Genomic DNA, 27,168 nt, shown 5'->3' on the forward strand with positions numbered 1-27,168 from the left:
TTTGCAGTGAGAGAATACCCATATCATGAGAAAAGAGTATCCAGTCATCTGGTGAGGGAAATGATAAACTGGTTTTATCAACTTCTTGTGAACTTGTTCTCCACAGATGATTTGACCAGGGTGGACAGATGACTCAAACCCACCCAATTATTTTCTTATCTCTTTTAGGTATCTGAAGTCAGTCTTTTGATTAGCAGGAGTCAGTATTTTAGAGTCTAATTACCTTTAGTTTACTAATTATTTGGTTTCTGAGCTTATAATGCTGAAAACCCTAGCACAAGGTCTACAGCCATGCATGCTATAAGACACAGGAAAATCCATTTGTCTCTTCTGGGCAACACGTTTCTGCCTTACTAAACACCTTTTGAAAGCAATCAACCAATCAAGTTTTATGAAAAGCATCTATCATGTGGCCAAGACATCGCTTTGGGAAACTCAGAGGTTTTTTTCAGACTTCTTTGTAGGACAAAGTCTGAAAATTAAGAACTGAAGTAACACTCAACTAAGAAGTCACAGGACATCAATTTTTTAGTTTAATGTCTTGAACAAATGTAGGCTGTCCAAGGTTATACTAAATTACATTTAGGCTGATACATGCTCATATACTACTGCCAACTTATTGGGGCCTACTTACACATGGCATTTTTCTAGAGACCTAGTAAAGACCGAGGACTTATGTCTAGTTAGAAAAAGTCCTGAACTAAGCCAGGAAACCTTGGTTGTAGTTTTCTTTCCACTGTTAACTGGATATATGGTGAGAGACCTGTCTCAGCCTCATTTTCCACATCTGCAAAAGGAAGAAACTAAGTAATGAGACTTCTCAAGTTTCTTCTGTTACTTTAAATTGATAGTAAAAAGTATCTCAGCAATCGCCACCTTTCTAAATCTTTAAAACTATATCCAATACAATTCAATAGAAATTTGGTCAGTTGATCAGTTAAAGATATATGCAAAAATGTTAGGTAAACACAAACACACCCGCATACACATATACTCATAGAGCTTAAAATATGGCAAATCTGTATTTAACAAATATTTATTCAGCACCAATTATGGGGCAGATTCTGCAGTTCAGAGTCTGAATTACTATTAACTAATTCAGAACACTATCACAGTCTGAATGTGATTGTACACTATTGGTCTGAACACTAATAAGCAACAGTTCCATCAGCATGAGGATCACTAGCAAAGAGCTGGATCAGTTATTTTGTAGAATGTCCCTCAATTTGTATTTCTCTGATTTTTTTATGATTAGATTGAAATTACACATTTATAGCAAGAACAATGAGAAACGATATACTCTTCTCAGTGCATCCTATCAGGGGGTACATGATGTTGATATATCTTGTATCTAGTGAGGCTAACCTCAATCACTTGGTCAAGGTGATGTCTGCTGGGTTTCTCCACTGAAAAATTACTATACCTCTCTTTGTAATTAGTAAGTCCTTGGGACAGATGCTTTGAGACTATGCAAATATCCTGATTTCTCCTTAAACTTTCAACCACTAATTTTAGCATCTATTAGTAGATATTGTCGACAACAATTATTGCTGTGGTGTACTAATGGTGATTTTCTACTCCTTCATTCCTTCAACATTAAGTGGAATTCTTCTGTAAAAAAAAGCTGCCTCATTGCATCCACCCATCTCCCAGATGTTTATTTTATTCTATGTATAATGCTCCAATATTATCACTATTTATTTTGTTGTTAAGATTGTTCCAGCTTTGGCCACTGGGAACTCTTTTAAGTTGGCTCCTGTACCTTTCTTTGACATGACTCCATCCGTTTTTCAGCACTCCTTACTTTCTGGAACCACATGACGTAGGTTATCCTATATTTGCCCTGTCTCAGCCCTGGAATCAACCACTTCTCTAGGGAGCTCTGGTTCCTTCCACTGAAAAATGATATTAGAAACCAATATTGGGGTGCTAGCTGTACTCACTGCTCCTGGTGTGTCACTGCTGCTAGTCCCTCTCAGTGAAAAAAGCTTGGAAATATATTAGTGACTACCAGGGGCAAGGGGCAGGGGAGGGGTCAACTACAAATGAGTAGCACAAGGGAATTCTGGGGGTGATCGAACTATTCTGTACCATGATGTACATTTGTTAAAACCCACAGAAATGCATACCATGAACAGTGAATTTTACTGTATGTAAATAAAGTTAAAAAGAAAAAAAATCAGTGAGGATGTGGAGGGAGACTAAAACGGAATAGAAACTGTAGCAAATAAGCCTAACTATATTACAAATAAATAACATAACCACACTGAAGGAGATGGAGGAAAAAAAGAATTAATCTAAATTCTGGCAAAAAGTATTTTGGTAGGATACTGAAAGGCTAAAGACATAGAGAACTAAAGCTATACACAACTACTGCAGGCACTCCCTGCCCTTAAAAAACCAACAACAACATGAAATATGTAAAAGTAAAATAAGAAGGAAATTGAAGGAGCAGGTCAGCCTACGTGATATGACCATCTCCTAATTAGGTCACATCAGAAGTTTGGTCTCGAGGTAACAGCTGCAAAGCTTTCAACCACCATCACCTTAAGGTGATGGCTATTGGGAAATCACTCACTGCAGAACTCACATGGCTTGTATGTTTCAGTTCAGGGAGACAAAGATAATTTTCTCCTCAGTTACAATGATTACTCGTATGCTAACCATCAAAAGCAATCACAAGCTACATAAAGACAACATCTATCAAGGAGCAATGACATTTAAGATATAAATATATAAACTGATTTACATAACAAGAACCAACATTTACTGAACTCTTACTATGAGACAAATACTTCTCTAAACTTTTTACATGGACTAACTCATTTAATTCCACAATAGTCCTATAAGATAGGTATTGCTTCTATTTGAGATATGGGAAAACTGAAGTATAGATAACTTATGAAAATTGTGCCAAAGGTCACACAGCTGGTAAGTGGTAAAGTCAAGACATGTTACCACCGACTGTGCTGCCACTCATGAGAGCTGTGCTTTCAGTTGCAAATATCTGACGAATCATATAAGCACCCACAACTAATATTAAAAAAGCACATCATGAGAAAAGAGTTACAAGTGTTACAGATATTGTAACATTTAAGCTCACATATTTTAAGACTTGGCTAAGTATGAAAATGTTTTCTTTCAAATCTAATACATTTGAAAGAAAAAACCCTGTGTGTTCCTCATTCAGTAATCTAATTTAGATATCCTGATGCCTTGGTAAAGATTTCTAAGATCAGTAACTGCAAGTAGTAATTCTCCGATCTGTATTTGCTTCAAGCTAAATCTATCTGACAGCAATTTTTCTGTCAAGTAATCTGCCTTTATTTGCAGATTTTTTTGTGTGTGTATCTGTGGGCAGCAGGTATTTAAAAAAACAGAACAAAAGGAGTTATAATTTAGGGATGCTTTCAAACCCTTCTCAGCTGCATTTTCTCTTCGTATTTGAGGAATAAAATACTATAGTGTAAAAGTAAAATCATAAAATATAAAAAATGGTTTCTCTAGAACATATAAGCATAAAATACACATAGCCATTTTTACTGAAGTAATTGAGGTGAAAGCCGTAAGTATTTCAAAGGTATCAGCGTGTGCTCATGTATAAAACAAATACCTCATGTCTTGGATAAGAGAGACCCTAAGTGTTGGCAACATAATTCCTGAGTCAGATTTTCTTCTTTCTGGTCCAAGGGCAACTGTGTAGAAAAATAAGTATAAGAAATTACTTTGATATGAACAAATTTTAAAGGCAACAGAAAATTTCAAATTATTTTCTCTGAATATTGTTATTTTATTAATACAGTAAACCAGTTATTTTCTCTCCAGCTAATCTGGGCTGCATTTGGAAATTTAAAATGAATCATAAAAATCCACCTAGCAGGGACCTAGCTTGTACAAACTTTCACCGAAACACAATAAAATATTATTTAAAAAAAAAAAAAAAGTCCACCTAGCAAATAAAGCAGTGTAGGCAAATTGTGGTCCTAAGGGCCAGTCATTTTCTAAACACTATTCATCCTAATGCAGACAAGTAGATGAGTGCTCTGGGTAATGACTCGAAACTTAGTATGTAAATCATCTCTACGCTCATGAATTGCAATTACATTTCACTATACCCTGGAAAAGTGTTTTTAAAAAATCTAAGAGTTTGGGCTCTCTAGTCTAAGTTTCTACTTGAAACTTTAGAATTTAAATAGTATATATACCACGCAAAGTAAGTAATCTTCATTTAGAATGTAATATTCACAGGTTATTCTTATATAAATCTGAAGAGCTAATGTTTATGAAAGGAAAAATTATTCCCCTGTATAGCAAAGGTTAACCGATCAACTACTGGCTGATATACTGTAGCTGAGGTGCCCACTGTAAATGATTTGTCGTGGAGTTCTGTGCCCTTTTATTTCCATTTCCCCATCTGTAAATGATGGCTAAATTGCAATATTGCACTTATAAAATACATCAATACAATTAGAATTTAGGATGTGGGTTTTTGCTGAATATTAAATATGCTGTTTTCTCAGGTTTTAGAGGCATTCTAATTTAGGGGGCTAGGATACTGTGCTGGAAGACATAAATATATATGAAGTCGGTCCTGATGGAAGATAGGCAGGGAACCTTTTGGTTCATTGCCATCTGTGGCTAGGCTGGCAGCTGGTGGGTATAAATGAGTATGGATTGGTAAAGCCAGTAGATTAATGGGGCTGTCAGAAGGAATAGGGTATGGCTAGGCCTACCTAAAGGCAATACTTTCCAGGGCCTTCTATACCAGGTGAGTTATAAACAGGCCATTTGCCTTGGCAATTTGGGGACAGAATTTTCAATGGGACACTAAAAAAGACTAGTTCATCTTGATACCAGGAAATAATGGGAATTGTTCCAGAGACTTGCAGGGAATGTGCTGTTTTCTTCCTGTCTAAGATTGCCACTATTTAATGTGTTATTAAAGAAAACACATCTCCCTTTCTGGGAGAAAGTGAGATGCCTCAGAGAGTGAATGCCTCTGTATACCAGATGATTAGACAGGATGAAAGATGGCCACATGAGTGGTAAGAAATAGGTTGAGAAGGGGGGAAAAAAAAAAAGATTATGAGGCAGCAGAGGGGAACTGAAACCATAATCAGCAAGTTGGCTAGAGGGAGACATGACAACAAGAAGAAACCATGCCTCTGGGACCAGAGAGCAGGTGAGAGGCTCTAAACAAAAGAGGAGACTGGTATTTAAAAACACAGTAGCATCCACAATAAGGGTATCCACAGGAAAAAGCATGTTCTGAGAATCTTGTTTTGGACTTAAGCAGAAACTAACAGTTGGGGTTAATATCGCTCCCCTACTCCCAACCCTATATTCTAGTCATCCTTTACTGCTCAATGTTCCTTAAACACGTGATGTACTTTTTCACGTCTCCATGCCTTTGCTGAAGCTCATTCTTTAATGCTCCTGAATCTTTCTGCCTCTTTATAGCCTACTCGTCAGTTAAGACTGAAAGGGAGTATAGCTTAATGGTTAAGAATATGAGCTTTCTTGAACCCTACAGAGAATTGAAATTCAGCTTTAATTCTGCCTCTGTGTGAAATCTTTCCTGAATATCCTCTCTCTCCTAGGTGCATCCTAGGTGCACAGTTGGGTAAATCATTCCCTCCTTCTACCAAGACTTGTAAAACTGAACTTCTATCATAGAACTTACCACAATTTAACATAGTTTACTCCTATTAAACTATAATGCTTCTTGAGGCTCAGATCATACCCTTTTCTTGGAAAACCCAGAGGGCCTCACAGAGGTCCCAATCCCCTGCAGTATATCCTCAACAAATACTCACTGAGCACAATGAGGCTAGTTAGGGCCAGATGGTAGATCCTTAAATGCCAAGTTAGAATGTCAACCGAGGGAGAGGGGGGAAAATTTGATTTAATATTTAGCCTCAGGAATCCCCTTTGTAGAGCTGCTTGAATCAATGCTACTGACAGCAAGTTTTTAGAGGGCAGAAACTATATATGTTATTTTTATAGGCAGGTAAGTAATTAACAGAATATTTTTGTTGACGAGTGACTCAAAACTCTAGGGTTAGATCCAGAATAACCATTTCTAAGCAGTAATTTCCACGTCCTTCTTTTTTTTTTTTCCCCCTACTCCCACCCCCCACTAACTGATTTAAAGATCTATTTAAAGTTTAGCAGAACCATGTCTGAGGATGCACCGTTTGAGAACAAGACTATGTCTAAGCTGGCCAACATTTTTAAAGGTAGAAACTTTTGAGTGATCTATCTTGAGAAGCCTTTTTTCTAAGACCAATAGCACTGACATCTTTTCTTTGAAACAGGATTTCAGACTACTAGGTACAGCGATCACTAGGTCAAATTGAACAGTTTCCCTCTTTTTGGTCCTCTTGCTAAGACAGACCCTTTCCATTCCTCTGCAACCCTTAAAATGTCTCTGACTCCTGTTTAGTGACGCTTCTGAAGAAGAACATTAATGATCCATCACCCAGTTGTCTCATTCTGGCTCGATGCTAACAGGAGCACAAACTCACTGGGAATCTCTAAAAACTCTGAGGATCTTAACATGACAACACAGGCTGTTTACTGCAATTAGAAAGCTTATAATTGGCAAACAAAAAAGTATTCTTTGGGGAAAAAAACATTTAAATACAGTAAGTCAGCAAACTGCTAATTTTTACATAATTAAAACACTATACTGTGTCAAAGAATAAAATATTTAATTTTTAAACTGACACTTTTATACATATTTCACCCTTACATATATATGGTCTATATATATTTATTCTCTCATATTTTTAAGTACTAATTTCCTGGGCTAAATCAACAGAAGTATTAGAGCGATATTTATAACATCCATCCCTCCAGACAGATAACATTGATTTTAAAAGCAACATGGTTTATGTTAATGATACTTGTTGTGAGGTGCTATCAAGTTGGTTCCAACTCATAGAGACCCTTTGTACATCAGAACAAAACACTGCCTGGTCCTGCATCATCTTCACAATTGTTGTCATGCTTGAATCCACTGTTGCAGCCACTGTCAATCCATCTCACTGAGGGTCCAAGTCTTTGCAAATTTTAAGAATTTTTAATTTATCAATGCAGTAAAGCTTGTCTTTGTCCTCTTCTGAATCTGGCTTCAATTTCTGGCAGTTCTGAGGCGATGTACTGCTACAACCGCTTTTGAATGATCTTCAGCAAAATTTTATTTGTATGTGATAGCAATGATATTGTTCAATAATTTCCACATTCTCTTGCATCACCTTTCCTTGGAATGGATACAAATATGGATCTCTTCCAGTCGGTTGGCCAGGTAGCTGTCTTTCAAATTTCTTGGCATAGAGGAGCGAGTGCTTCTCACTTGCTGCATCTGTTTGTTGAAATATTCCATTGGTATTCCATCAATTCCTGGAGGCTTGATTTTCGCCAGTGTCTTTGGTGTACCTTGGATCTCCTCCTTGAGTACCGTCAGTTCTTGTTCATATGCTACCTCCTGAAATGGTTGAACACCTACCAATTCTTTTTGGTACAATGACTCTGTGTATTTCTTCCATCTTCTTTTGAGGCTTCCTGTTTCATTCAATATTTTCCCCACAGAATCCTTCAGTACTGCAATTGAAGGTTTGAATTTTGTCTTCAGTTCTTTCAGCTTGAGAAATGCCCAATGGTTGTCTATCTCCAGTCTTTGCACATGTCATTATAATACTACGTCTTCTCGCACCGCCCCTTGAAATCTTCTGTTCAGCTCTTTGACTTCAACATCATTTCTTCCATTTGCTTTAGCTACTCTATGTCCAAGAGCAAGTTCCAGAGTCTTTCCTGACATTCATTTTGATCTTTTCTTTCTTTCCTGTCTTTTTAATGACCCCTTGCTTTCTTAGTCTATGATGTCCTTGATGTCATTCCACATCTCGTCTGGTCTCCAGTTATTAGCGTTCAACGTGTCAAATCTATTCCTGAGATGGCCTCTAAATTCAGGTGGGATATACTCAAGGTTGTACTTTGGCTCTTGTGGACTTGTTCTAATTTTCTTCAACTTCAAGCTGCACACGAGCAATCGATGGTCTGTTCCACAGTGGCCCCTGGCCTTGTTCTAACTGACAATACTGAGCTTTTCTATTGTCTCTTCCTACAGATGTAGTCAATTTGATTCCCATGTGTTCCATCTGGAGAGGTCCATGTGTACAGTCTCCATTTATGTTGTTGAAAAAAGGTATTTGCAATGGAGAAGTCATTGGTCTTGCAAAACTCTATCATGAGATTTCAGGTGTCATTTCTATCACTGTCATGGGTTGAATTATGCCCCCCCAAAAATTTGTACATCAATTTGGCTGGGCCATGATTCCCAGTATTGTGTGATCTTCCTATATATTGCAAATCCTGCCTCTATGATGTTAATGAGGGAAGATGGACGACAATTTTGTTAGTGAGACAGGACTCAATCTATAAGAATGGTCTGTGTCTTGAGGCAATCTCTTGAAATATAAAGGAGAGAAGCGAACAGAGAGACGGGGGACCTTGTACCACCAAGAAAGCAGCACTGGGAACAGAGCACATCCTTTGGACCCGGGGCCCCTGCACTTGAGAAGCCCCTCGACCAGGGGAAGATTGAGGACAAAGACCTTCCTCCAGAGCCGAGGGAGAGAGAAAGCCTTCCCCTGGAGCTGAGGCCCTGAATTTGGACTTTTAGCCTACATTGCTGTGAGGAAACAAATTTCTCTTTGTTAAAGCCATCCACTTGTGGTATTTCTGTTACAACAATACTAGATAACTAAGACAATCACCAAGACCATATTTTCCAACTATAAATCTTTGTTTCCAACTTTTACATTCCAACCGCCAGTAATTATCAATGCATTTCAACTGCATGTTTGAAAAATTTCAGACTGGAGAAATTGGTAAAAGTCTTCAATTTCTTTATCTTTGGCCTTAGTGGTTAGAGTCTGTCAGTTTGTCATACCGTGGTGGGTTGTGTGTTGCTGTGATACTGGAGGCTTTGCCACAAGTATTTCGAATACTAGCAGGGTCACCCTTGGTGGACAGGTTTCAGCTAAGCTTCCAGACTGAGACAGACTAGAACAAGGACCTGGCAGTCTACTTCCGAAAAAACTGACCAGTGAAAACCTTCTGAATAGCAGCAGAATACTGTCTGATATAGCGATGGAAGAGGAGCCCCTCAGGTTGGAAGGTACTCAAACTATGACAAGGGAAGAGCTGCCTCCTCAAAGTAGAGTCGACCTTAACGACATGGATGGAATCAAGCTTTCAGGATCTTCATTTGCTGATGTGGCACGATTCAAAATGAGAAAAAACAGCTGCAAACATCCATTAATAACTGGAATGTGGAATGTATGAAGTATGAATCTAGGAAAATGGAAGTTGTCAAAAATGAAATGGAATGCATAAAGATTGATATCCTAGGCATTAGTGAGCTGAAGTAGACTGGCATGGGCCACTTTGAATCAGACAATCATATGCCGGAAATGACAAATTGAAGAGGAATGGTGCTGCGTTCATCGTCAAAAACATTTCAAATCCATCCTGAAGTACAATGCTGTCAGTGATAGGATACTATCCACAAGCCTATAGGGAAGACCAGTTAATACCACTAATCCTACTAAGAATCAGTAAAATATTTAACATGTGTTCATTCTTATATCACTAGCCCTTCATTAACATTTGACAGTGCAGCACAAATACTGACTGCATAAAACTTCGACACATTTTATATTTCTTTAGAGTTTTGCTCATCACACTACTGAACGATTAAGGACACTGCGAACAGCTGAGTCTCTGTGGTCTCCAACTGAACCACTCAGTGTTTGACCAGTTAAAGCTACCAAGCTGCTAGTGCTGCCGAGTAGCTGCTGACACTAACAGCTGGCCATTCTCGCTACTTCCTTTGGCCATTTCTCTGCTCTGAGCTTGGCTTTCCTACAAATGGCTCTTCTTTCTGGAAATTTATATTTTCTAATTAGGGTAAGCTGCTTGGTCTTATGGTCTGAACAGCTTATATTTTTATGATCATGGTTAACTGTTAAAGACAGTTTCAGGACATATGCCAGTGTGTTTTCACTTTTTCAACAGAAAAGGGGGCAGAGACAAGGCAGGCACTAGAGAATGCTTTCAAACTTGATCTGAATCTTTACAGCTACAGTCATATTCTGGGACATGAGAACTCTGACACTGTGCTCAGAGGGGCTCCAGGGCAATGTGGTATCAAACTCATATTCTTTGCTGTCTCATTAAGCACTTTTAAAAACTAGGTTTTCAAAAATAAACACATTTATAGCGGTGTTGACCGCTAGAGGAAGTGAGGAGAATGGGACTGGGGATGAGTACATACGGTGCTTCAACTGTACTGGCAATGCTTTAATTCTTAAGTAGGTCACTGGCTTATGAGTTTTTAAAAATTATTTTCATAATTTCTGAATTTCTAAAACAATCCATAATTTTAGAAAAGGTCCCTCAAAGGTTGATTCTCTGTAGAATATTTTATCTGGATTAGCTTTCCACTGTTACTTCTACTTTTTAATTCTGCTTTAGGTGAGTTTACAGCGCAAGTTAATCTCTCATATAAAAATTTACACACAAATTGTTTTGTGACATCAGTTACAAATCCCCACAATGTGTCAGCACTCTCTCCCTTTCCACCCGGGTTCCCTGTGTCCATCAGACCAATTCCTGTCCCTTCCTGCCTTTTCATCTTACTTTTGGACAGGAGTTGCCCATTTGGTCTTGTATACCTGATTGAACTAAGAAGCACATTCCTTACACATATTATTTTTTGTCTTATAATCCTGTCTAATCTTTGTCTGAAGAGTGTGCTTCAAGGGTAGGTTAACAATGCACCCGGGGGCCGTAGTTTCGTGGGTTCCTCTAGTCTCTTTCACTCCATTAAGTCTAGTCTTTTTACGTGAATTTGAATTCTGTTCTACATTTTTCTCCTGCTCTATCCAGGACTCGCTGTTGTATTCCCTGTCAGGGCAGTCATTGGTGGTAGCTGGGTACCATCTAGTTCTTTTGGTGTCAGGCTGACGGAGTCTCTGGTTCATTTGGTCCTTTAGTCCTTTGGGCTAGTATTTTCCTTGTGTCTTTGGTTTTCTTCATTCTCCTTTGCTCTGAGTGGGATGGGACCAACTGATGTTTCTTAGATGGCTGCTCGCAAGCCTTTAAGACTCCAGACGCCACTCACCAAAGTCGGATGTAGAACATTTTCTTAATAAACTATGTTATGCCAATTGACCTAGATGTCCCCCAAAACTATGGTCCCCAGGCCCCAGCTACTCTGTCCCTCAGAGTGTTTGGATGTGTTCAGGAGACTTCCTTGCTTTAGCCTTGGACCAGTTGTGCTGACTTCCCCTGTATTGTGTGTTGTCCTTCCCTTCACAGAAGTTGATCCTTATCTACTACCCAGTTAGTGACTCCCCCTTGACCTCCCTCCCCACCCTTGTAAGCATCTAAGAATGCTTTTTCTATGCTTAAACCTTTTCTTGAACTCTTCTAATAGCGGTCTGATACAGTATTTGCCCTTTTGTGATTGGCTTATTTCACTCAGCCTAATGCACTCCAGATTCATCTATGTTGTGAGATGTTTCATGGATTCATCATTGTTATCACTGCATAGTATTCCATTGTGTGTACCATAATTTGTTCATCCATTCGTCTGCTGATGGGCATTTAGGCTGTTTCAATCTTTTTGCGATTGTCAATAGTGCTGCAGTGAACATGGATGTGCGTATGTCTTCGTGTGATGGCTCTTATTTCTCTCAGGTATATTCCTGGGAATGGGAATGCTGGATCATATGGCATTTCTATTTCTAGCTTTTTAAGGAAACGCCATATCATTTTCCAAAGTGGTTGCACCATTTTACACTCCCACCAGCACTGCATAAGAGTCCCAATCTCTCCACAACCTCTCCAACATTTGTTATCTTGTGTTCTTTGGATTACTGCCAACCTTACTGTGGTGAGATGATATATCTCATTATAGTTCTGATTTGTATTTCTCTAATGGCTAATGATTGTGAACATTTCCTACTTCTATATTTTTGTGGAATAGCTATTGTACATAAAGAAAAGCAAGCTCTAAAGGAGAATGAAGAACACCAAAGGCACAAGGTAATTATGAGCTCAAGAGACAGAAAGGGCCACATAAACCAGAGACTACATTAGCCTGAGACCAGAAGAACTAGATGGCGCCTAGCTATAACCAGTGGCTGCCCTGACAGGGAACACAATAGATAACCCCTGAGGGAACAGGAGAGCAGTGGGATGCAGACCCCAAATTCTGTAAAAAGATCAGACTTAATGGTCTGACTGAGATTAGAAGGGCCCCGGTGGTCATGGTCCCCAGACTTTCTGTTAGCCCAAGACAAGAACCACTCCCAAAGCCAACTCTTCAGACATGGATTGAACTGGACTATGGGATAGAAAATGATACTGGTGAAGAGTAAGCTTCTTGGATCAAGTAGACACATGAGACTACGTGGGCATCTCCTGTCTGGAGGGGAGATTAGAGGGCAGAGGGGGTCGGAAGCTGGCTGAATGGACACGAAAAGAGAGAGTGGAGGGAAGGAGTGTGCTGTCTCATCAGAGGGCAAGTAACTACGGGTACATAGCAAGGTGTATATAAATTTTTGTATGAGAAACTGACTTGATTTGTAAGCTTTCACTTAAAGCACAATAAAAATTAAAAAAAAAAAAGAAAGGAAAGCAAGCTCTAACTTAGAGGTTAGAGTAGTTCTAAATGGTAGGTAGGACATTTAGCTTAAGGATGTAACTCTAATTAGCTAACGAATTATGACGTGTCTAACACATGATGCTGTCTTGTAAACCAAAGAAATCTCACTCCTGTAATTTTTAGAGACATATATATATACATGAAAGATTATTAACGATGGTCATAAAATTTTTCTTTAAGAAAAAAATCAGTACACAATAATACTGGTGAAAGTAATGTACACTTGTACGGCCCTTTACAATTCATTGGAAGTTTTCACATACGTTATCTTATTTGATCACCATGACAGCCCTGGCATAGCTAATATTAATTTTTCTATCTTGTAGATCACAAAGCTGAGGCTCTGAAAGATTAAGTGATTTTTCCCAGGTCTCACAGCTAGTAAATAATATTTTAAGCTAAGTGAGAGAATGAGAGTGAAAAAGTGAGTGAGAGTGAGAGTGTGACAGAAAGAGAACAAGAGGGAGGGAGAGAGACACAGAGACAGACAAGGCCATACTCTTCCCTCATTTGGTCCAATACTGCCAGTTTTGTAAAAAGTCAAACCAATGAACTCTCACCTGGTGATTCTGCAAGGTGCTCCTGTTTCTCTTCTCTGTCCTGAAACTGAATTAAATGTGACCACAAAGCTGACTTCCCCTGAAAGTAAAAGGTATATAAAAATTTTCATTTTAAAGGAATTAATTCATCAAAAATAATTTATCATCAAAACCCTTCATACTATCCACCAATGTTCACTGTACACTATTGATGACAGCCAAAAAGGTCAAAATAGCCTAAATGTCCAAAAGAGGAAGCGATAAACAAAACGATGGAATATTACTCAGCCACAAAGAGAAATGAAGTCCTGACACATGCTACAACACAGATGAACCTTGCAAATACTCCTGAATGAAATAAGTCAGTCACAAAAAGACAAATAATACATCTCACTTATATAAAATATCTAGGAGAATGTATAGAGACCAAAGTTTATTAGTGGTTACCAAGAGGAGACAGGAGGAAGATGCAAAGGAGGACTCAATACTTAGGGAACACTGAGCTTCTATTAAGGATGATGGGAAAATCTGGGAACAGATAAGGGTGATGGCTGAACAACATGATGAACATAATTAATGTCACTAAACTGTACATGTAGAGATTGTTGAAATGGCAAATGTTTTGTTACATATATTTTTACCACAATTAAAAAAAATTCACATTAAAATGGGCATCTACAAGTCTGGTGACCCAAGCTCATCCATTGTGACATTCTGAGCATCTTGCCCCATGTTAGGAGGATCATCCTGTGCCTCCTGAAGCAGACTGACAACTGTCTGGGGAAGGAGAGCAGTTAAGCAAAAGGCCAGTGTGCAGGCGTGGACATTTCTGATGCACCTCAGTTGTTACTGAGCTCTATGTAATTAGGGCTATCTGAACTGGAAACATTATTAACCACGGAATTAAAAAGCTCCATCAACACAGAGGAGCCCTGGTGGTACAGTGTTTAAGAATTCATCTGCTAACCAAAAGGTCAGCAGTTCGAGCCCTCCAGCTGCTCCTTAGAAACCCTATGGGCAGTTAGTTCTACCCTGTCCTACAGGGTTACTCTGAGTCGGAATCGACTCAACAGCAGTGAGTTTGGTTTGGGTTTTTTTTTTTTTTTTGCAACAAAGAATGTGTTTGTGTACATCCATCTGCAAAATGTTTGGATATATGGAATGACAATAAAGGAAGAAAAATAAGGTGAGAGGAAAGAGAGAAAGGGGAGGAATAAAGTAACATCCACACAACAGAAAAAAAATCAGAAAGGGAGACCAGAGGAACAAAAGCAAAGAAGCTACTTGAATTTTTGTACCCTGAATGGAAATATGGTTGAAGTTTAAGATAACAAAATAGGAAAGAACTGTTAATTCTGGCTAAAAGGTTTTTCCCTGGCCAGTGACAAAAGCAGACATTTAGTGAAATCTATTTTTTTTTTATATATAGGATATAGCCTCTGCAATGAATGCACTATTTTATTTTACCCTTTCCTGTGTTTACCAGGAAAGATCCTCAAACCACCTCCTGGTCATAGGTTGTATTTTCTTTTTCTGGAATTAAAATGCCTGTAGCACATTTCTGGTCATCCTGTGACTAAGAAACATACCTTTAATTTTTATATCTTTTTAATATCCTTTTTCCCTTGTTATGTTTGTCTACAGGGCTCCTAACTGGCCTTGTCACCAGGGCCTCTTAAGACTGTTACCTGCTTGATCTGCAAGCCGTGGCTCCATATTCTTTCCAGTAGGTCACAGAGGCTGGCGATTAAGGTGTTCTCCTCCAAGCCAGTTATGTTTGCTTCTCCGTGGCCCAGTTCCACTGCTTCATGTCCCATCTTCTCCACCAACATGCGTTTTGTCTGAAAACATCATGTGTGGTCACAAGCGTTACCCCAGCAGTGAAACCAAAAACCAACATGTCAATTGCTGGATTAGGAGACCCGGGCTCTTGTCATTGTACTTCTAATTGCAGATTTTTAATCACCCTGGGAAAAGTGTCTTAATCTCTGTAGTCAACTAACTGGAGTAAGATCATTTATGTTTTCACTATGTTGTGAGAGAAACAGGGGATCACTAAACAGAGAATAATATTTGTAAATCATCCCCATGTTGAAAAATGCTAGGTACAATAAAATTTAGATTACTAACTTGACTGTTGTTGGGGAATTATACCAGACATAAAAAAAAGTGCTATCAGAATCTGGAACCCCATCTGGCCAACACAACTCTGCCTTCCCACTGCCCTCCGCATCTTGATAAAGATATTTGGGCTTAGTTCCAATTGCACTTAGGCAAAACCACAACAAAATGGACAGGTCTTAATTTGGGGGGAGTTTTCTAATTTGTCAGTGAACCAGGCCTTTTTTTCCTTCCTCTTTTCTCTCTTTACTCATGAGAATGCACCAAAAAAGTGGAAAGGAAACGGAAATCAGTTTGAAGTAAGTTAATTTGCATTAGTCTTGGCAGCTTTTATAAAATATAAAGTGAAACAGAATTTAGTTTCTTTAGGCCGGGACCCTGTTTGTCTGATTCACTATTGTATCCTGATGTTGACATAGTTCACTTATTCACTACACAGAGATAGTGCTCAAGCAATTACTGTCAGATAAATAAATGAAATTATTGGCTAGAATGATGTTTTGAGTTTTGTCATCTCCAATAAACACAGATATCTGAGGAGACTGCTGTGCAATATACACAAACCTACAACACAGATAAGGCTGTCTGTATGTTGTTGAATGTATGGGCACAGATAAGGCTGCACTGCACATAAGTGCACAAACAGACACACAAAAAGCCGGTTGTCTCTCATATAAGATGACAACATCCTTGACACAGCCTATGACTAGCTTAACATCTGCTCACATTAGAGAGAAGGCAAGCATTGTCCGTAACGGTGAGAAAAACGGTGCAGGGCTCCCACGTCATTGATTCTGTGATCAGTGGAGAGCCCACGGAAAGTCATGGCCTCAGTAAGGAGTACGTGCGGTCTGTTATAGAAGTTTTCTTCTAGGGAAGCTACAGGCTCGAATGGGTTAAGTTTGCTCATCTCAGCCTACAACGGTGTAAACATGAATGCACCCTGCCTCACATCAGTAACACATACCTTCATTCTACATTCTTTTAATAAACCTTCTACAAATTTCCAGTTGGTCTGTGCAATCACTGCAGGAGAGAGGTCTGACAATTTGGGTTGTCTCAGGTTTTTTCCTAAACTTCGCGCCTCTTGCATATATTTCTAAAAATTAAAGAGCATTTTTAATGTATAAATACCAGATATTCTTAGCAACTTAACCTTACACAAACAAGCACAGGAACAAGACGCAAAAAAAAGCCGTTTAAGTGTATAGTGCAACAATTAAAGGTTTAATGCACCAAAAGGCAGAGGACGTGCACACTCCCTCCCCTCAACCTGTTAAACTCTGTGAATATGAGGGTGACAAAAACCCCATCAAGTTAGAACTCATTCAAAAGGAGATAGAGTACAACTGTTTTAAATGTATGTGATAGATTTACAGTTAACATTCAAACACAGTTTCATCTGGTTTTAGTCTTCAATTAGCAATACCCAAGTTTGTGATTAGTTTGGACTGTGGGTGGGATGAAAAAATTTAGGTGTCTGGATTACAAGTACAAGGTTTTGCAGAAACCCAGAAACCGAAGGTTTTGCAGAAACTCAGATCACGGGTTTCTGCCACTCCTCTTCCCACAGATTGAGAGACTCAAGGTACTTTTAGCCTCTAGGGCAGTGCTCTCCAATTCAACCTTTTACGCTATTCAAGCTATAACAGTAAAACCAGTAGCTCCAGAATCTGGTTACAGCTAATTTTGTGATCTTAAGTATATCAACTAACCTTTGTGCCTTGTGGCTTATTTATAAAATGGGCATAAAATATGCCCACTTACTTCACAAAAAAAGGCTGTAAGATCTGAAAATCACGATGTGCTCCAAATGCAGGAGGCCTCTTCTTTTTGTGATATAAACAAAACATACCTCCCTTGCTTTGTTCCATGATCAAGAGAAAGTGGAATCACGGTGTTACTTTCAGAGTAGGTAGTAGCTCTGAGGGGACTACAGAAACCCAGTCCAACACTCTTGATCTTTGGTTAGCAAATTTCCAGGGGAAAAAAAAATTAGCACCTGTGATTAGTTCAGGGCATGTGCTCTCTCTTCATTCTACTTCTTTCTATGCTACCTGTAAAAACTCACCTAGATAACCTTGTGTTTGCATCAGGACCACAGGGCAGAATCTCCAAACAGTACCTTAAGACCATATTTAGAGACTGTTGTTATTGTTGTTGGGTGCTGTCAAATCGATTCCAACTCGTAGTGACTCCATGTAACAGTAGAATTGCCCCCACAAGATTTCCTAGACTGTAATCTTTACGGGAGCAGATCACCAGGTGTTTCTCTCACAGAGCTGCTAGGTGGGTTCGAAAAACCAACCTTGCGATTAGCAGCTGAGTGCTTAACCATTTGTACCTCCAGGGCTCTTTATATTTAGAGACAAAACTGCTCTAAATTGTATACTGAAACTAGCAGTTTGGTGAGGGAAAGAAAGAGAGATTGCAAGCGAGCACACCCTCCCACCAGCATATATGTGAAGTTTCTTACTATCTTAAAGGGAGAATTTGGTTATTATAAGAGATGTGTAAAATCGTTTGCGTTCTTTAAATAAAAGGTAGTTTGTGCATTAAATAGGTTTTGCTTTTGAAAGAAAAGCAATCTTCTAAATGTGGTACAAATAACACAAAATTTTTCATTCATTAGGGACTCAACTGATCAGTTTTACCTGCTACTTCCCAACTCTCCTGATGAAAGGCAAGATTAGCAAAATTTCTGTCTCCTTTTCAGTTCAATCATTTCTAAGGACAGGTTTAAAAACCAAATGGACTCTGTAAGCATTTAGTTTCTATGGTACATGTGTATACTTTCTTCTGATTCAAAGCATTTTTAGGGGGTCAAGAAAAGAAGGGAAAATTTGGAACGAAAGACTATTGCCACTAGGGAAATTAAAAGTAACAAGGTCTATAGTAACATTCTGAACATTAGTTCTCAGGTAAATAAAAGCAGGAAATGTAAACAGTCAGAAAAATCAACTTGAGATATAAAGCAGGGCCTCTATATGAGAAAGGGAAACCCTGGTGGTGTAGTAGTTCAGAGTCACGCTGCTAACCAAAAGGTTGGCAGTTCAAATTCACCTTGGAAAACCTATGGGGCAGTTCTACTTTGTTCTATAGGGTTGCTGTAAGTTGGAATCGACTCAACGGCAGTGGGTTTGGTTTTTTGGTTCTCTATATGAGAACTATAATATTTACAGGTTATACTAATGTTTTAGAAAATTACCAATCAGAGATAAAAGGTTGGTAAAAATAAATGTTAACTGTTAAATGTTTAAAAAGGTTCCATCCTCTTCCTGCCTCAACTCCTCTATCTTTTGACCTTGTGCAGAGAGAGAATCCAGGGAGAACCACTATAAGACTCAAATCTTAAGAAGAGCTAAGTATCAAACTTGGCTTAGGAAGAAATACATTGGCTAGAAGAAAAAGAGAGAGGGGCATGGTCAGGCAAGAGGTTGGGAAGAAGCCTCTAGTATTTCTCTTTTTTTCTGAAATACATGCATAATTAGATCCTTAAAAGTCAATAACTAGATTAAAAACTAAGGCATGTTTAAAGTTTATGTTCTATTTCATAAATGAAAACAAGCTAGACTGAGGTTGCCCTTTTAGTGACCATATTTATCGAGCACCCAGTATACACAGGTGCAATGCCCTGTCCAGAGTTTCCTTCTAAGCATGCCTGCTGGAGCCACAGAACCAGTAACATTCCACGGATGCGCACAGAAAGGATACAGGGGTAGCCCAAGGCCCTTCCACAAAGCAACAGCTGAGGCTGCCTCCGCGCACTGCAAAAACAGAGCAATGCCTTCAAGGTAAACAAGGGGGGATAAAAACGTGATTGCTTTGGGGCAGATGGAGGGAAAGGTATATTTTAAGATGAAAAATGGAGATGAGAAACCTTTCACAAGGGCTATTTTTTTAATAAAGTCCATTTTTCTACAGAGAGAAGTAACCCCAGGTTTCTTATGAGATTTGTCCTATGCTCTTCTTCATTTTTGTCAAAGCCAAAAGCAATAAACTGCAAGAAATATATCCTCTTGCTCAATATATACTTGACTAACTGCTCTTTAATACCAGGCTCTCCACAAATTTTCTCGTAACATCCTATTCCTTTAACTGGGGCTGACTTACGAAGAGAAAATCATTACAAAGTTAAATAAACCTAAGCTAATATGTCTTAATGAAAAAAAGTACAAGCAACAGTCCTAAGTTATTCCGGCCCTAGAGTGAATAGCTGTTTAGAGCAACCTGGTATGTAGGGTGAGTGAGAAGACCACTGGTCTGGAAAGCAGGAATACTTGCGCTAAGTCCAGCTCTGCCCTTGTATGTCTGTTTAAATTTGGCCAAGTCTCTTGAGCTTTATTTACATTATGTCAAGTTGAACAAGATGATTGCTATGGTTTCTCTTAGCACTAAGATTCTATGGTTGATGACTAGATTTTCTGACCACAGAAAACACAGACTAAGAAGAAGGGTAAATCAAAATGTTGCGGAAATAAAATCCAGCAAGAGAAAAGTTATTTGAAGACAAATCTCTTATTCAAAATGCTTTTTCTTTACAACTTATATTAGCACACACCACCACAAACAGGTACCAGACACAAGCTGAAGTGTAGTTACGGAGAGGCTGAGAGTTCACGTCACAAGGTGATGTGGGACATTCTAGAGCTACGTGCACTCACGCATGTGTAAAATTCAAGTAACACCAAAGACAGGATTCGGGAACATCTGGCAAAGCACTTTCAGGCAAAGAACATACCAGGCAGCACTCAGAGAAGGATTTTTTAGGAAGTCGTGCAGGAGGAGGTAGACCCTGATCCCACTCCCAGAATGCCATGGAGTTCTGACAGACCAAAAGTTCCCCGGAAGGCTAAGAGGATGGAGACGTGCCAATGACAGAAAAGCAAAAAAAAAGGACAGGGAGAAAGAGACAAGCAAAAAAGCATGCATATGATAAAGTTACAGCAGAAAGGAGGAGAAGAGAATACGGTAATACAAAGAAAAGCACTAAACAGGTTATGCTTCAGTTTTTAAGAAACGTTTAAAATCATATAAATGTATGAATACATTAATGAAAGACAACATATGTTTGGAATGATGTTTTCTGCTTTATTTCTACACATTTGAGTTTAGAAAATAGTTAACACATCTTCTGATTGCATTTTTCTTTTGACCACAAATAATCAAAACAGTTATAATTATTCAAATGTGTAATTATGGTTTTATTTTCAAACAGTACAAATAAAGCATAAGGATCTTAACTTAAAAATAGTTTTTAAAAACAATTTTAAATGTGGTATCAGAAAGTCAAGGACAAAGCACAGCAAATGAATCTTTACAAGAAGCACAGACATTCATAAGTTTCAAGCATAATTTAAACATAATAAATTACCTAAATCGGTTGATGTAAATGCTTAAATTACATGTCGACCAAAAATTTATCTGAAACTTGGTGTGGTAAACAGAAAGACTTGTTTTAGATGTATTGGAATTACAAAAATTGAAAAATAGTGTTTTCTGCTGTCAGTAAAAAAGGATTCATATTTTAAAATATAACTGAGCTGTTTTATAGAAGACCGTGAAGGAACCTACACAATGGCAGAATGCCTGTTGTGCTAAGTAAGCCTAGTTCAGGGCTCCTGGCATCATGGCATCCCAGCAAGGCAGCCCACATACCTCCCTCAAGTCGTTGTCTAGTCCAATGTGCTCGGAATGCTGGCGAAGGCGTTCTTTCCTGCGCTGTGTGGTGGCACTCCGACTTACCCAGCGACTGAAAAACCAACCATATCCAAGAAGGTGTAGGTTAAAACAGACAAACAAAATGTGGTCACTGTCTTGAAAACAGAAAGAATGACCCGTTCAGCACAAAGGACTGACAGTACCAACTTTTCAATGTTTTTGTTCTGTTCCTTTTATATATAACAGCTTTATTAAGCTATAATTCACATATTTACCCACTCAGAGTACACGATTCAATGATTTTTAGTATATTCACAGAGTTGTGCAACCATCACATCAATAAATTTAAAAAATTGAGGTTAAAAATATGTACAGTATCCATACACTTTTGTCAGGTCTTAATCGAGTTAGTCCTTGATTATATTAGATATACAATAAGGATGTCTTGACTTGCTCAAGGTAAACATTATGGGTGAATATACATTTTTTTAACACGAAGGAGAATATTCTCAAAATCTGTAAGCTTACAAGGCTAGAATTAAGTAATTCTATACTTACGGATTTCGCAAATATTCCCCTTCATGTCAAAACAGGAGCCCTGGTTGCTCAATGGTTAAATGCTCAGCTGCTAACCAAAAGACTGGAGGTTCAGACCTACGAGCAACTCTGCATGAGAACTGGCAATCTGCTCCTGTAAATATTTCGGCCTAGAAAACCCTATGGGGCAGTTCTACTCTATTCTATGAGTACAGCAGACTCGACAGCATGTGACAACAACACTGTTCTAAAAGAACAAATGAAATTTATGAAGCTCTCAACTTGTAATGGGAATTTCAGAACACTTGTGCTCATGAGGAACCTACACATAGATGAAGAGGCAGTTGTTTGAACAGAACAAGGAGATACTGAGTGGTTTAAAGCCAGGAAAAGTGTCCATCAGGGTTATCCTTTCACCATACCTATTCAATCTGTATGCTGAGCAAATAAATTCAAGAAGCTGGATTATATGCAAAGAATGCACCATCGGGATTGGAGGAATACTCATTAACAACCTGCGTTATGCAGATGACACTGCCTTGCTTGCTGAAAGTGAAGAGGACTTGAAGCACTTACTGATGAAGATTAAAGACCACAGCCTTCAGTATGGACTACACCTCAACATAAAGAAAATGAAAATCCTCACAATTGGACCAATAAGCAACATCATGATAAAAGGAGAAAAGATTGAAATTGTCAAGGATTTCATTTTACTCAGATCCACAATCAACACCCGTGGAAGCAACAGTCAAGAAACCAAAAGATGCATCGCATTAGGCTAATCTGCTGCAAAAGACCTCTTTAAAGTGTTGAAAAGCAAAGATGTCACCTTGAAGACTAAGGTGCGCCTGATCCAAACCACAGTGTTTTCAATCGCATCACATGCGTGTGAAAGATGGATGATGAATAAGAAGACGGAAGAAGAACTGACACCTTTGAATTGTGGTGTTGGCGAAGAATATTGAACATACCATGGACTGCCAAATGAACGAACAAATCTGTCTTGGAAGAACTACACCCAGAATGCTCCTTAGAAGCGAGGATGGTGAGACTGCGTCTCACATACGTTGGTCATATTATCAGGAGAGATCAGTCCCTGGAGAAGGACATCATGCTCGATAAAGCAGAGGGTCAGCGAAAAAGAGGAAGACTCTCAGTGGGATGGATTGACACAGTGGCTACAGTAACGCGCTCAATTGTAACGACTGTGAGGATGGTGCAGGACTGGGCAGTTTTTTGTTCTGTGGTACACGGGGTTGCTATGAGTTGGAAGCGACTCAATAGCCCCTAACAACAACAACTTTTTAAATGAATAACTTTCTGGGCCTAAGATTCAAACAAGTAAGAATGAGTCTTCAACTATAAACTAAAAGAGTTGGACTATATGACCACGACAATTACCTTTGGCCCTAAAATTTTATGATTATGTTTATTGTGTTTCTGTGGAATACTGACCTGTATTTATCAGCTGTTCTAAAAAATGGTTATGATATAAATCCAATACAAAAATATGCAGAAAAAAAATGAATTTAAAATAAAATCCACACTCTTTTCAATGACTTAAATGTTAAACAACCAGGCCTTTGCTTGTCTTTGACCTTAACTCACACCACTTCTAATTGCCCAGGTTCTGTTGACTTCCATTCTGTTTTTAAATAACAAAACCAGTCCTACTTTTAAGTTTTCTTTACTACCGAATTGTTTTCACCTAAGTTGTCTTCTAGGTCTAATACTCAAACTCATTACCTTTGTTTTTAGGTAATAATGGTTCAAAAATTAGTTAAGGAACCCTATTGTTATTGGGTGCTGTCCAGTCGATGTCAATTCTGATTCATGGTGACCCCATGTGAAAGAGCACAACTGTGCCACAGGTTTGTTTGATTGTAATGTTTACAGAAGCAGATCATCAAGTCTTCCTTCCACAGAGTGGCTGGGTGGGTTTGACCTGCCAACCTTTTGGTTAGCAGCTCAGCACTTAACCATTGTACCACATGGGCTCCTTCTAAGGTACTCTAGACCCAAAGATCTGCCCCAAGTGCTTACGATGTTTCTGTCAGTCAAAGATCTTTTTGTGGTTACCCTAGCTACCTGCAAGCTCCAGATTAGTGTATAAAACTCAAATTACCCAGCTATCACCATCCTTAACCTTTTCTTTATTTTACTTCTGTCATAAATACTCTGTGATAAGTACTATAATTGGAGAGTATAGGGGAATAGCTAATTTAGATTCAGAAGGACCACGGAAGTGGCATCTAAGCTATCTGAAAGATGAAGGAGAAAACTTCATAGACAACAGCTCAAAGATAAGAAAGTTTATCCCATTGTAAATACTGAGGCAGTTGAAAATAGCTGAAGTTTTAAGACAGAAAAAGCGATCTGCAGTAATAAATGTGGCAGAGTTTGAGTAAGCCAAAAGCTGAATAATAATCATTGGATTTGGCAGTTGGGATATCTATGACCTCATTAAGAGACTGTCAAGGGGAGAAGCTGCTGTGAGGTGAACTGAAGATCCAGAGGTAAGCAAGTAAAGGACTTACATCTCAAGTTTTCTTTTTTTTACATGAGAAGGGTAGAGATTCAATCATAATCAACAGAGGCTGAAGAAGGTGACCAGCATGCTTGTAAACTTAAGAAAAATATTCAACTGAGAGAAAAACAGGAGATACAGGAAAAGGGGTGACTAATGGAGCAGACTGAATAAAGCAAGAGAGAACTGGTCAGGGATACAGGTGGAAGAAATAGCTTTGAACTGTGACTGATATATTTTATTATTTGAGATGAGAAGATGACGGTGTCTACATGTATCCATCACTTAGGCAGAGGGTAGGAATTAGGAGGCAAGGTTAGGGCATTAAAAAAAAAACATTAGCTGATCTAAAATATTTATGTTACAGACGTTCACAACAACATACACGCAATAGCAAATGCTGTATTTTCTTTATCTAAGACTCACATTTTGATATTTAAATGTTCCTGAAATTGCGATACATCTTTATTTTTATTTATTGTGCTTTAAGTTTACAAATCAAGTCTGTCTCTCATACAAAAACTTATACACACCTTGCTATGTACTCCTAGCTGCTCTCCCCCTAACGAAACAGCACACTTCCCCTCTCCACCCTGTATTCCCTGTGTCCATTCAACCAGCTCCTGTCCCCCTCTGCCTTCTCATCTCGCCTCCAGGCAGTAGCTGCCCACAGTCTCGTGTCTACTTGAGCCAAGAAGCTCACTCCTCGTCAGTATCATTTTGTCTTATAGTCCAGTCCAATCCCTGTCTCAAGAGTTGGCTTTGGGGATGGTTCCAGTCTTGGGGAAACAGAGGGTCCAAGGACCATGACCTCTGGGGTCCCTCTAGTCTCAGTCAGACCATTAAGTCTGCTCTTTTTACGAGAATTTGAGGTCTGCATCCCCTTGTTCTCCTGCTCCACCAGGAACTCTCTGTTGTGTTTCCTGTCAGGGCAGTCGTCAGTGGTAGCTGGGCACCATGTAGTTCTTTTGGTCTCAGGCTAATGCAGTCTCTGGTTTATATGGCCCTGTCTCTTGGGCTCATATTTACCTTATATCTTTGGTATTCTTCATTCTCCTTTGCTCAGATGGCTGCTTGCTAGCGTTTAAAACCCCAGACGCCACTCATCAGAGTGGGATGCAGAACATTTTCTTAATACACTTTGTTATGCCAATTGACCTAGATGTCCCCTGAAACCATGGTCCCCAGACCCTGTCCCTGATACTCTGGCCTTTGAGGCATTCAGTTGTGGGATTCATCTTTTAATCCATATGCATATTCAATGTATAATTTTTCCAAAATGCTTTTGAGTTAATAGCATATCTTACAACCAATAGTGACCTAAAGAAACATACAAAAAAATCCAAGCTTACTGCCGTCGAGTTGATTTCAACTCACAGGTGACCCTACAGGATAAAGTAGAACTGTCTCATAGGGTTTCCAAGGCTGTAATCTTTACAGAAGCATCTTTCACCCGTGGAGTGGCTGGTGGGTTCAAACCGTCGACCTTTGGGTTAGCAGCCAGGTGCTTCAACCACTTTTACCACCAAAGAGCTCCTTAAGAGTGACTTAGGATCAAGGAAGTGTACTCAAAACAACTAAACAATCAATAGTAGGAGATGCCTTACAATGAAATAGCACAGTCATTTAAAAAATCAAATTTCTAAGAACATTAATAATACGGAGAGTGCTGACATAACACTGAACAAAAAAGTAAGAGACAACATTGTATGAATAATATTCTAATTTTGTAAAAAAGGAAAATGTGGATGCATGCCCACACGTGCACACAGACAAAGAGCCCGGTGATGGAAGAGCATAATGCCAAACGTTAACATCTCATGATGACGGGATTATGGGGAAAAAAAAAAAACTTTTTTTTAAAAAAATTTACCCCATCACTTCCCAATATTCTAAGTTTTCTAATGAGCATATATAATTTTAAATCAAATTACTTTAAAAAACCTCTTAGCTCTTGACCTATCATCCCCACGATCTATGTATTCGTTGGACTATGAGTCGGAACTGACATGATGGCAATGGGTAACTAGTAAGGGTATTCTAGTATTTACTGAGTATATCCATGACAAAACAGAGCTAAGCATAATTTTAAAAATAAATTTGTATTCTTACCATTTGGGAAAAGTCATATTACATTACTGATAATGATTTATTACCTTATTTTTTATGAAGCACCCAGTTTACAAAAAACAAAATGAGAACTCTGCTTCTTTTGTTACTTTTAAAATAAGTTATACATGCCTTTGGTCTCAGGCTTCTGAACCGTCTCATTTTAGTCTGCTATTTAGTGGTACATGAAATATGGCAAAAATGGAACTGAGGAAGATAACCCCTGTTTAAAAGAGCTTTAAAAAAAAAAACAGATTTTTATCAAGAAAAAAAATGTACAAAAATCTAGCTGTAGATTTTTGAAGTAGAATTCTTGAAAATGTCCCTATAGCAAAGTATCAACTTAAGACTGCAAAATGAATACAAACCGAATTGGGGGGACTGAAAAGGAGGATCCAGAAAAAAAAAACATTAAGACTGAAACGAAATATAAACTCCTGCTGGTAAACTTACATATAATAAATAAAGGAGAACATAAAGAACAAACAAAGCTTGCAAAGACCTATGTATAGATCTTTGACATGGAGACCTAAGAAACAGCCCTATAGCAAAAAAGGTCAGTGTAAGACTGCAAAACGGATTAAAAAAAATTACTGAGTAGGGCAGTCCAAATAAACAATAAACATATGAAGTAGACTATAAACATCAGTTAATAAACTAACATAATAAACAAAGTGAAAGAATAGAATATAAATGGCAGAACATTTTCCTTGGCAGGTAGAAGTGGAAAAGGCTTTAGGGAAAAGAAAAAGACAAAGATTAACTTACATAATATAACTAGCTTCTTACCATACACTCCATGGGACAAAATGCCCGATTTAATTTCATTTTCAAAACAGGGAAATGAGCACCTGCTTTAGAAAATTACTATGAAGTCCACACATTGCTGGTCTTGTTACAAAATTAATTTATTCTTTCCTTATTAAACCTCATTA

General features: G+C 38.5%; 1 protein-coding gene across 4 annotated transcripts in view; it reads right to left on the reverse strand.

Annotated features, from left to right (window-relative positions):
- The window catches only part of DENND5B (DENN domain containing 5B), a 217,699-nt gene that overhangs the window by 46,275 nt on the left and 144,256 nt on the right, over positions 1-27,168 (reverse strand). For all 4 annotated transcript variants that reach the window (XM_049882751.1, XM_049882752.1, XM_049882750.1 and 1 more), the window contains 5 exons: positions 21,058-21,151; positions 16,367-16,498; positions 14,967-15,119; positions 13,300-13,378; positions 3,614-3,695 (listed from right to left, as the gene is read on the reverse strand). In XM_049882751.1, the coding sequence (XP_049738708.1) occupies positions 3,614-3,695; positions 13,300-13,378; positions 14,967-15,119; positions 16,367-16,498; positions 21,058-21,151 (540 nt within the window). The remainder of the gene's footprint in view (positions 1-3,613; positions 3,696-13,299; positions 13,379-14,966; positions 15,120-16,366; positions 16,499-21,057; positions 21,152-27,168) is intronic.

This window comes from Elephas maximus, chromosome 4 (assembly GCF_024166365.1).
Source record: "Elephas maximus indicus isolate mEleMax1 chromosome 4, mEleMax1 primary haplotype, whole genome shotgun sequence".
NCBI classification, from domain to species: Eukaryota; Metazoa; Chordata; class Mammalia; order Proboscidea; family Elephantidae; genus Elephas; species Elephas maximus.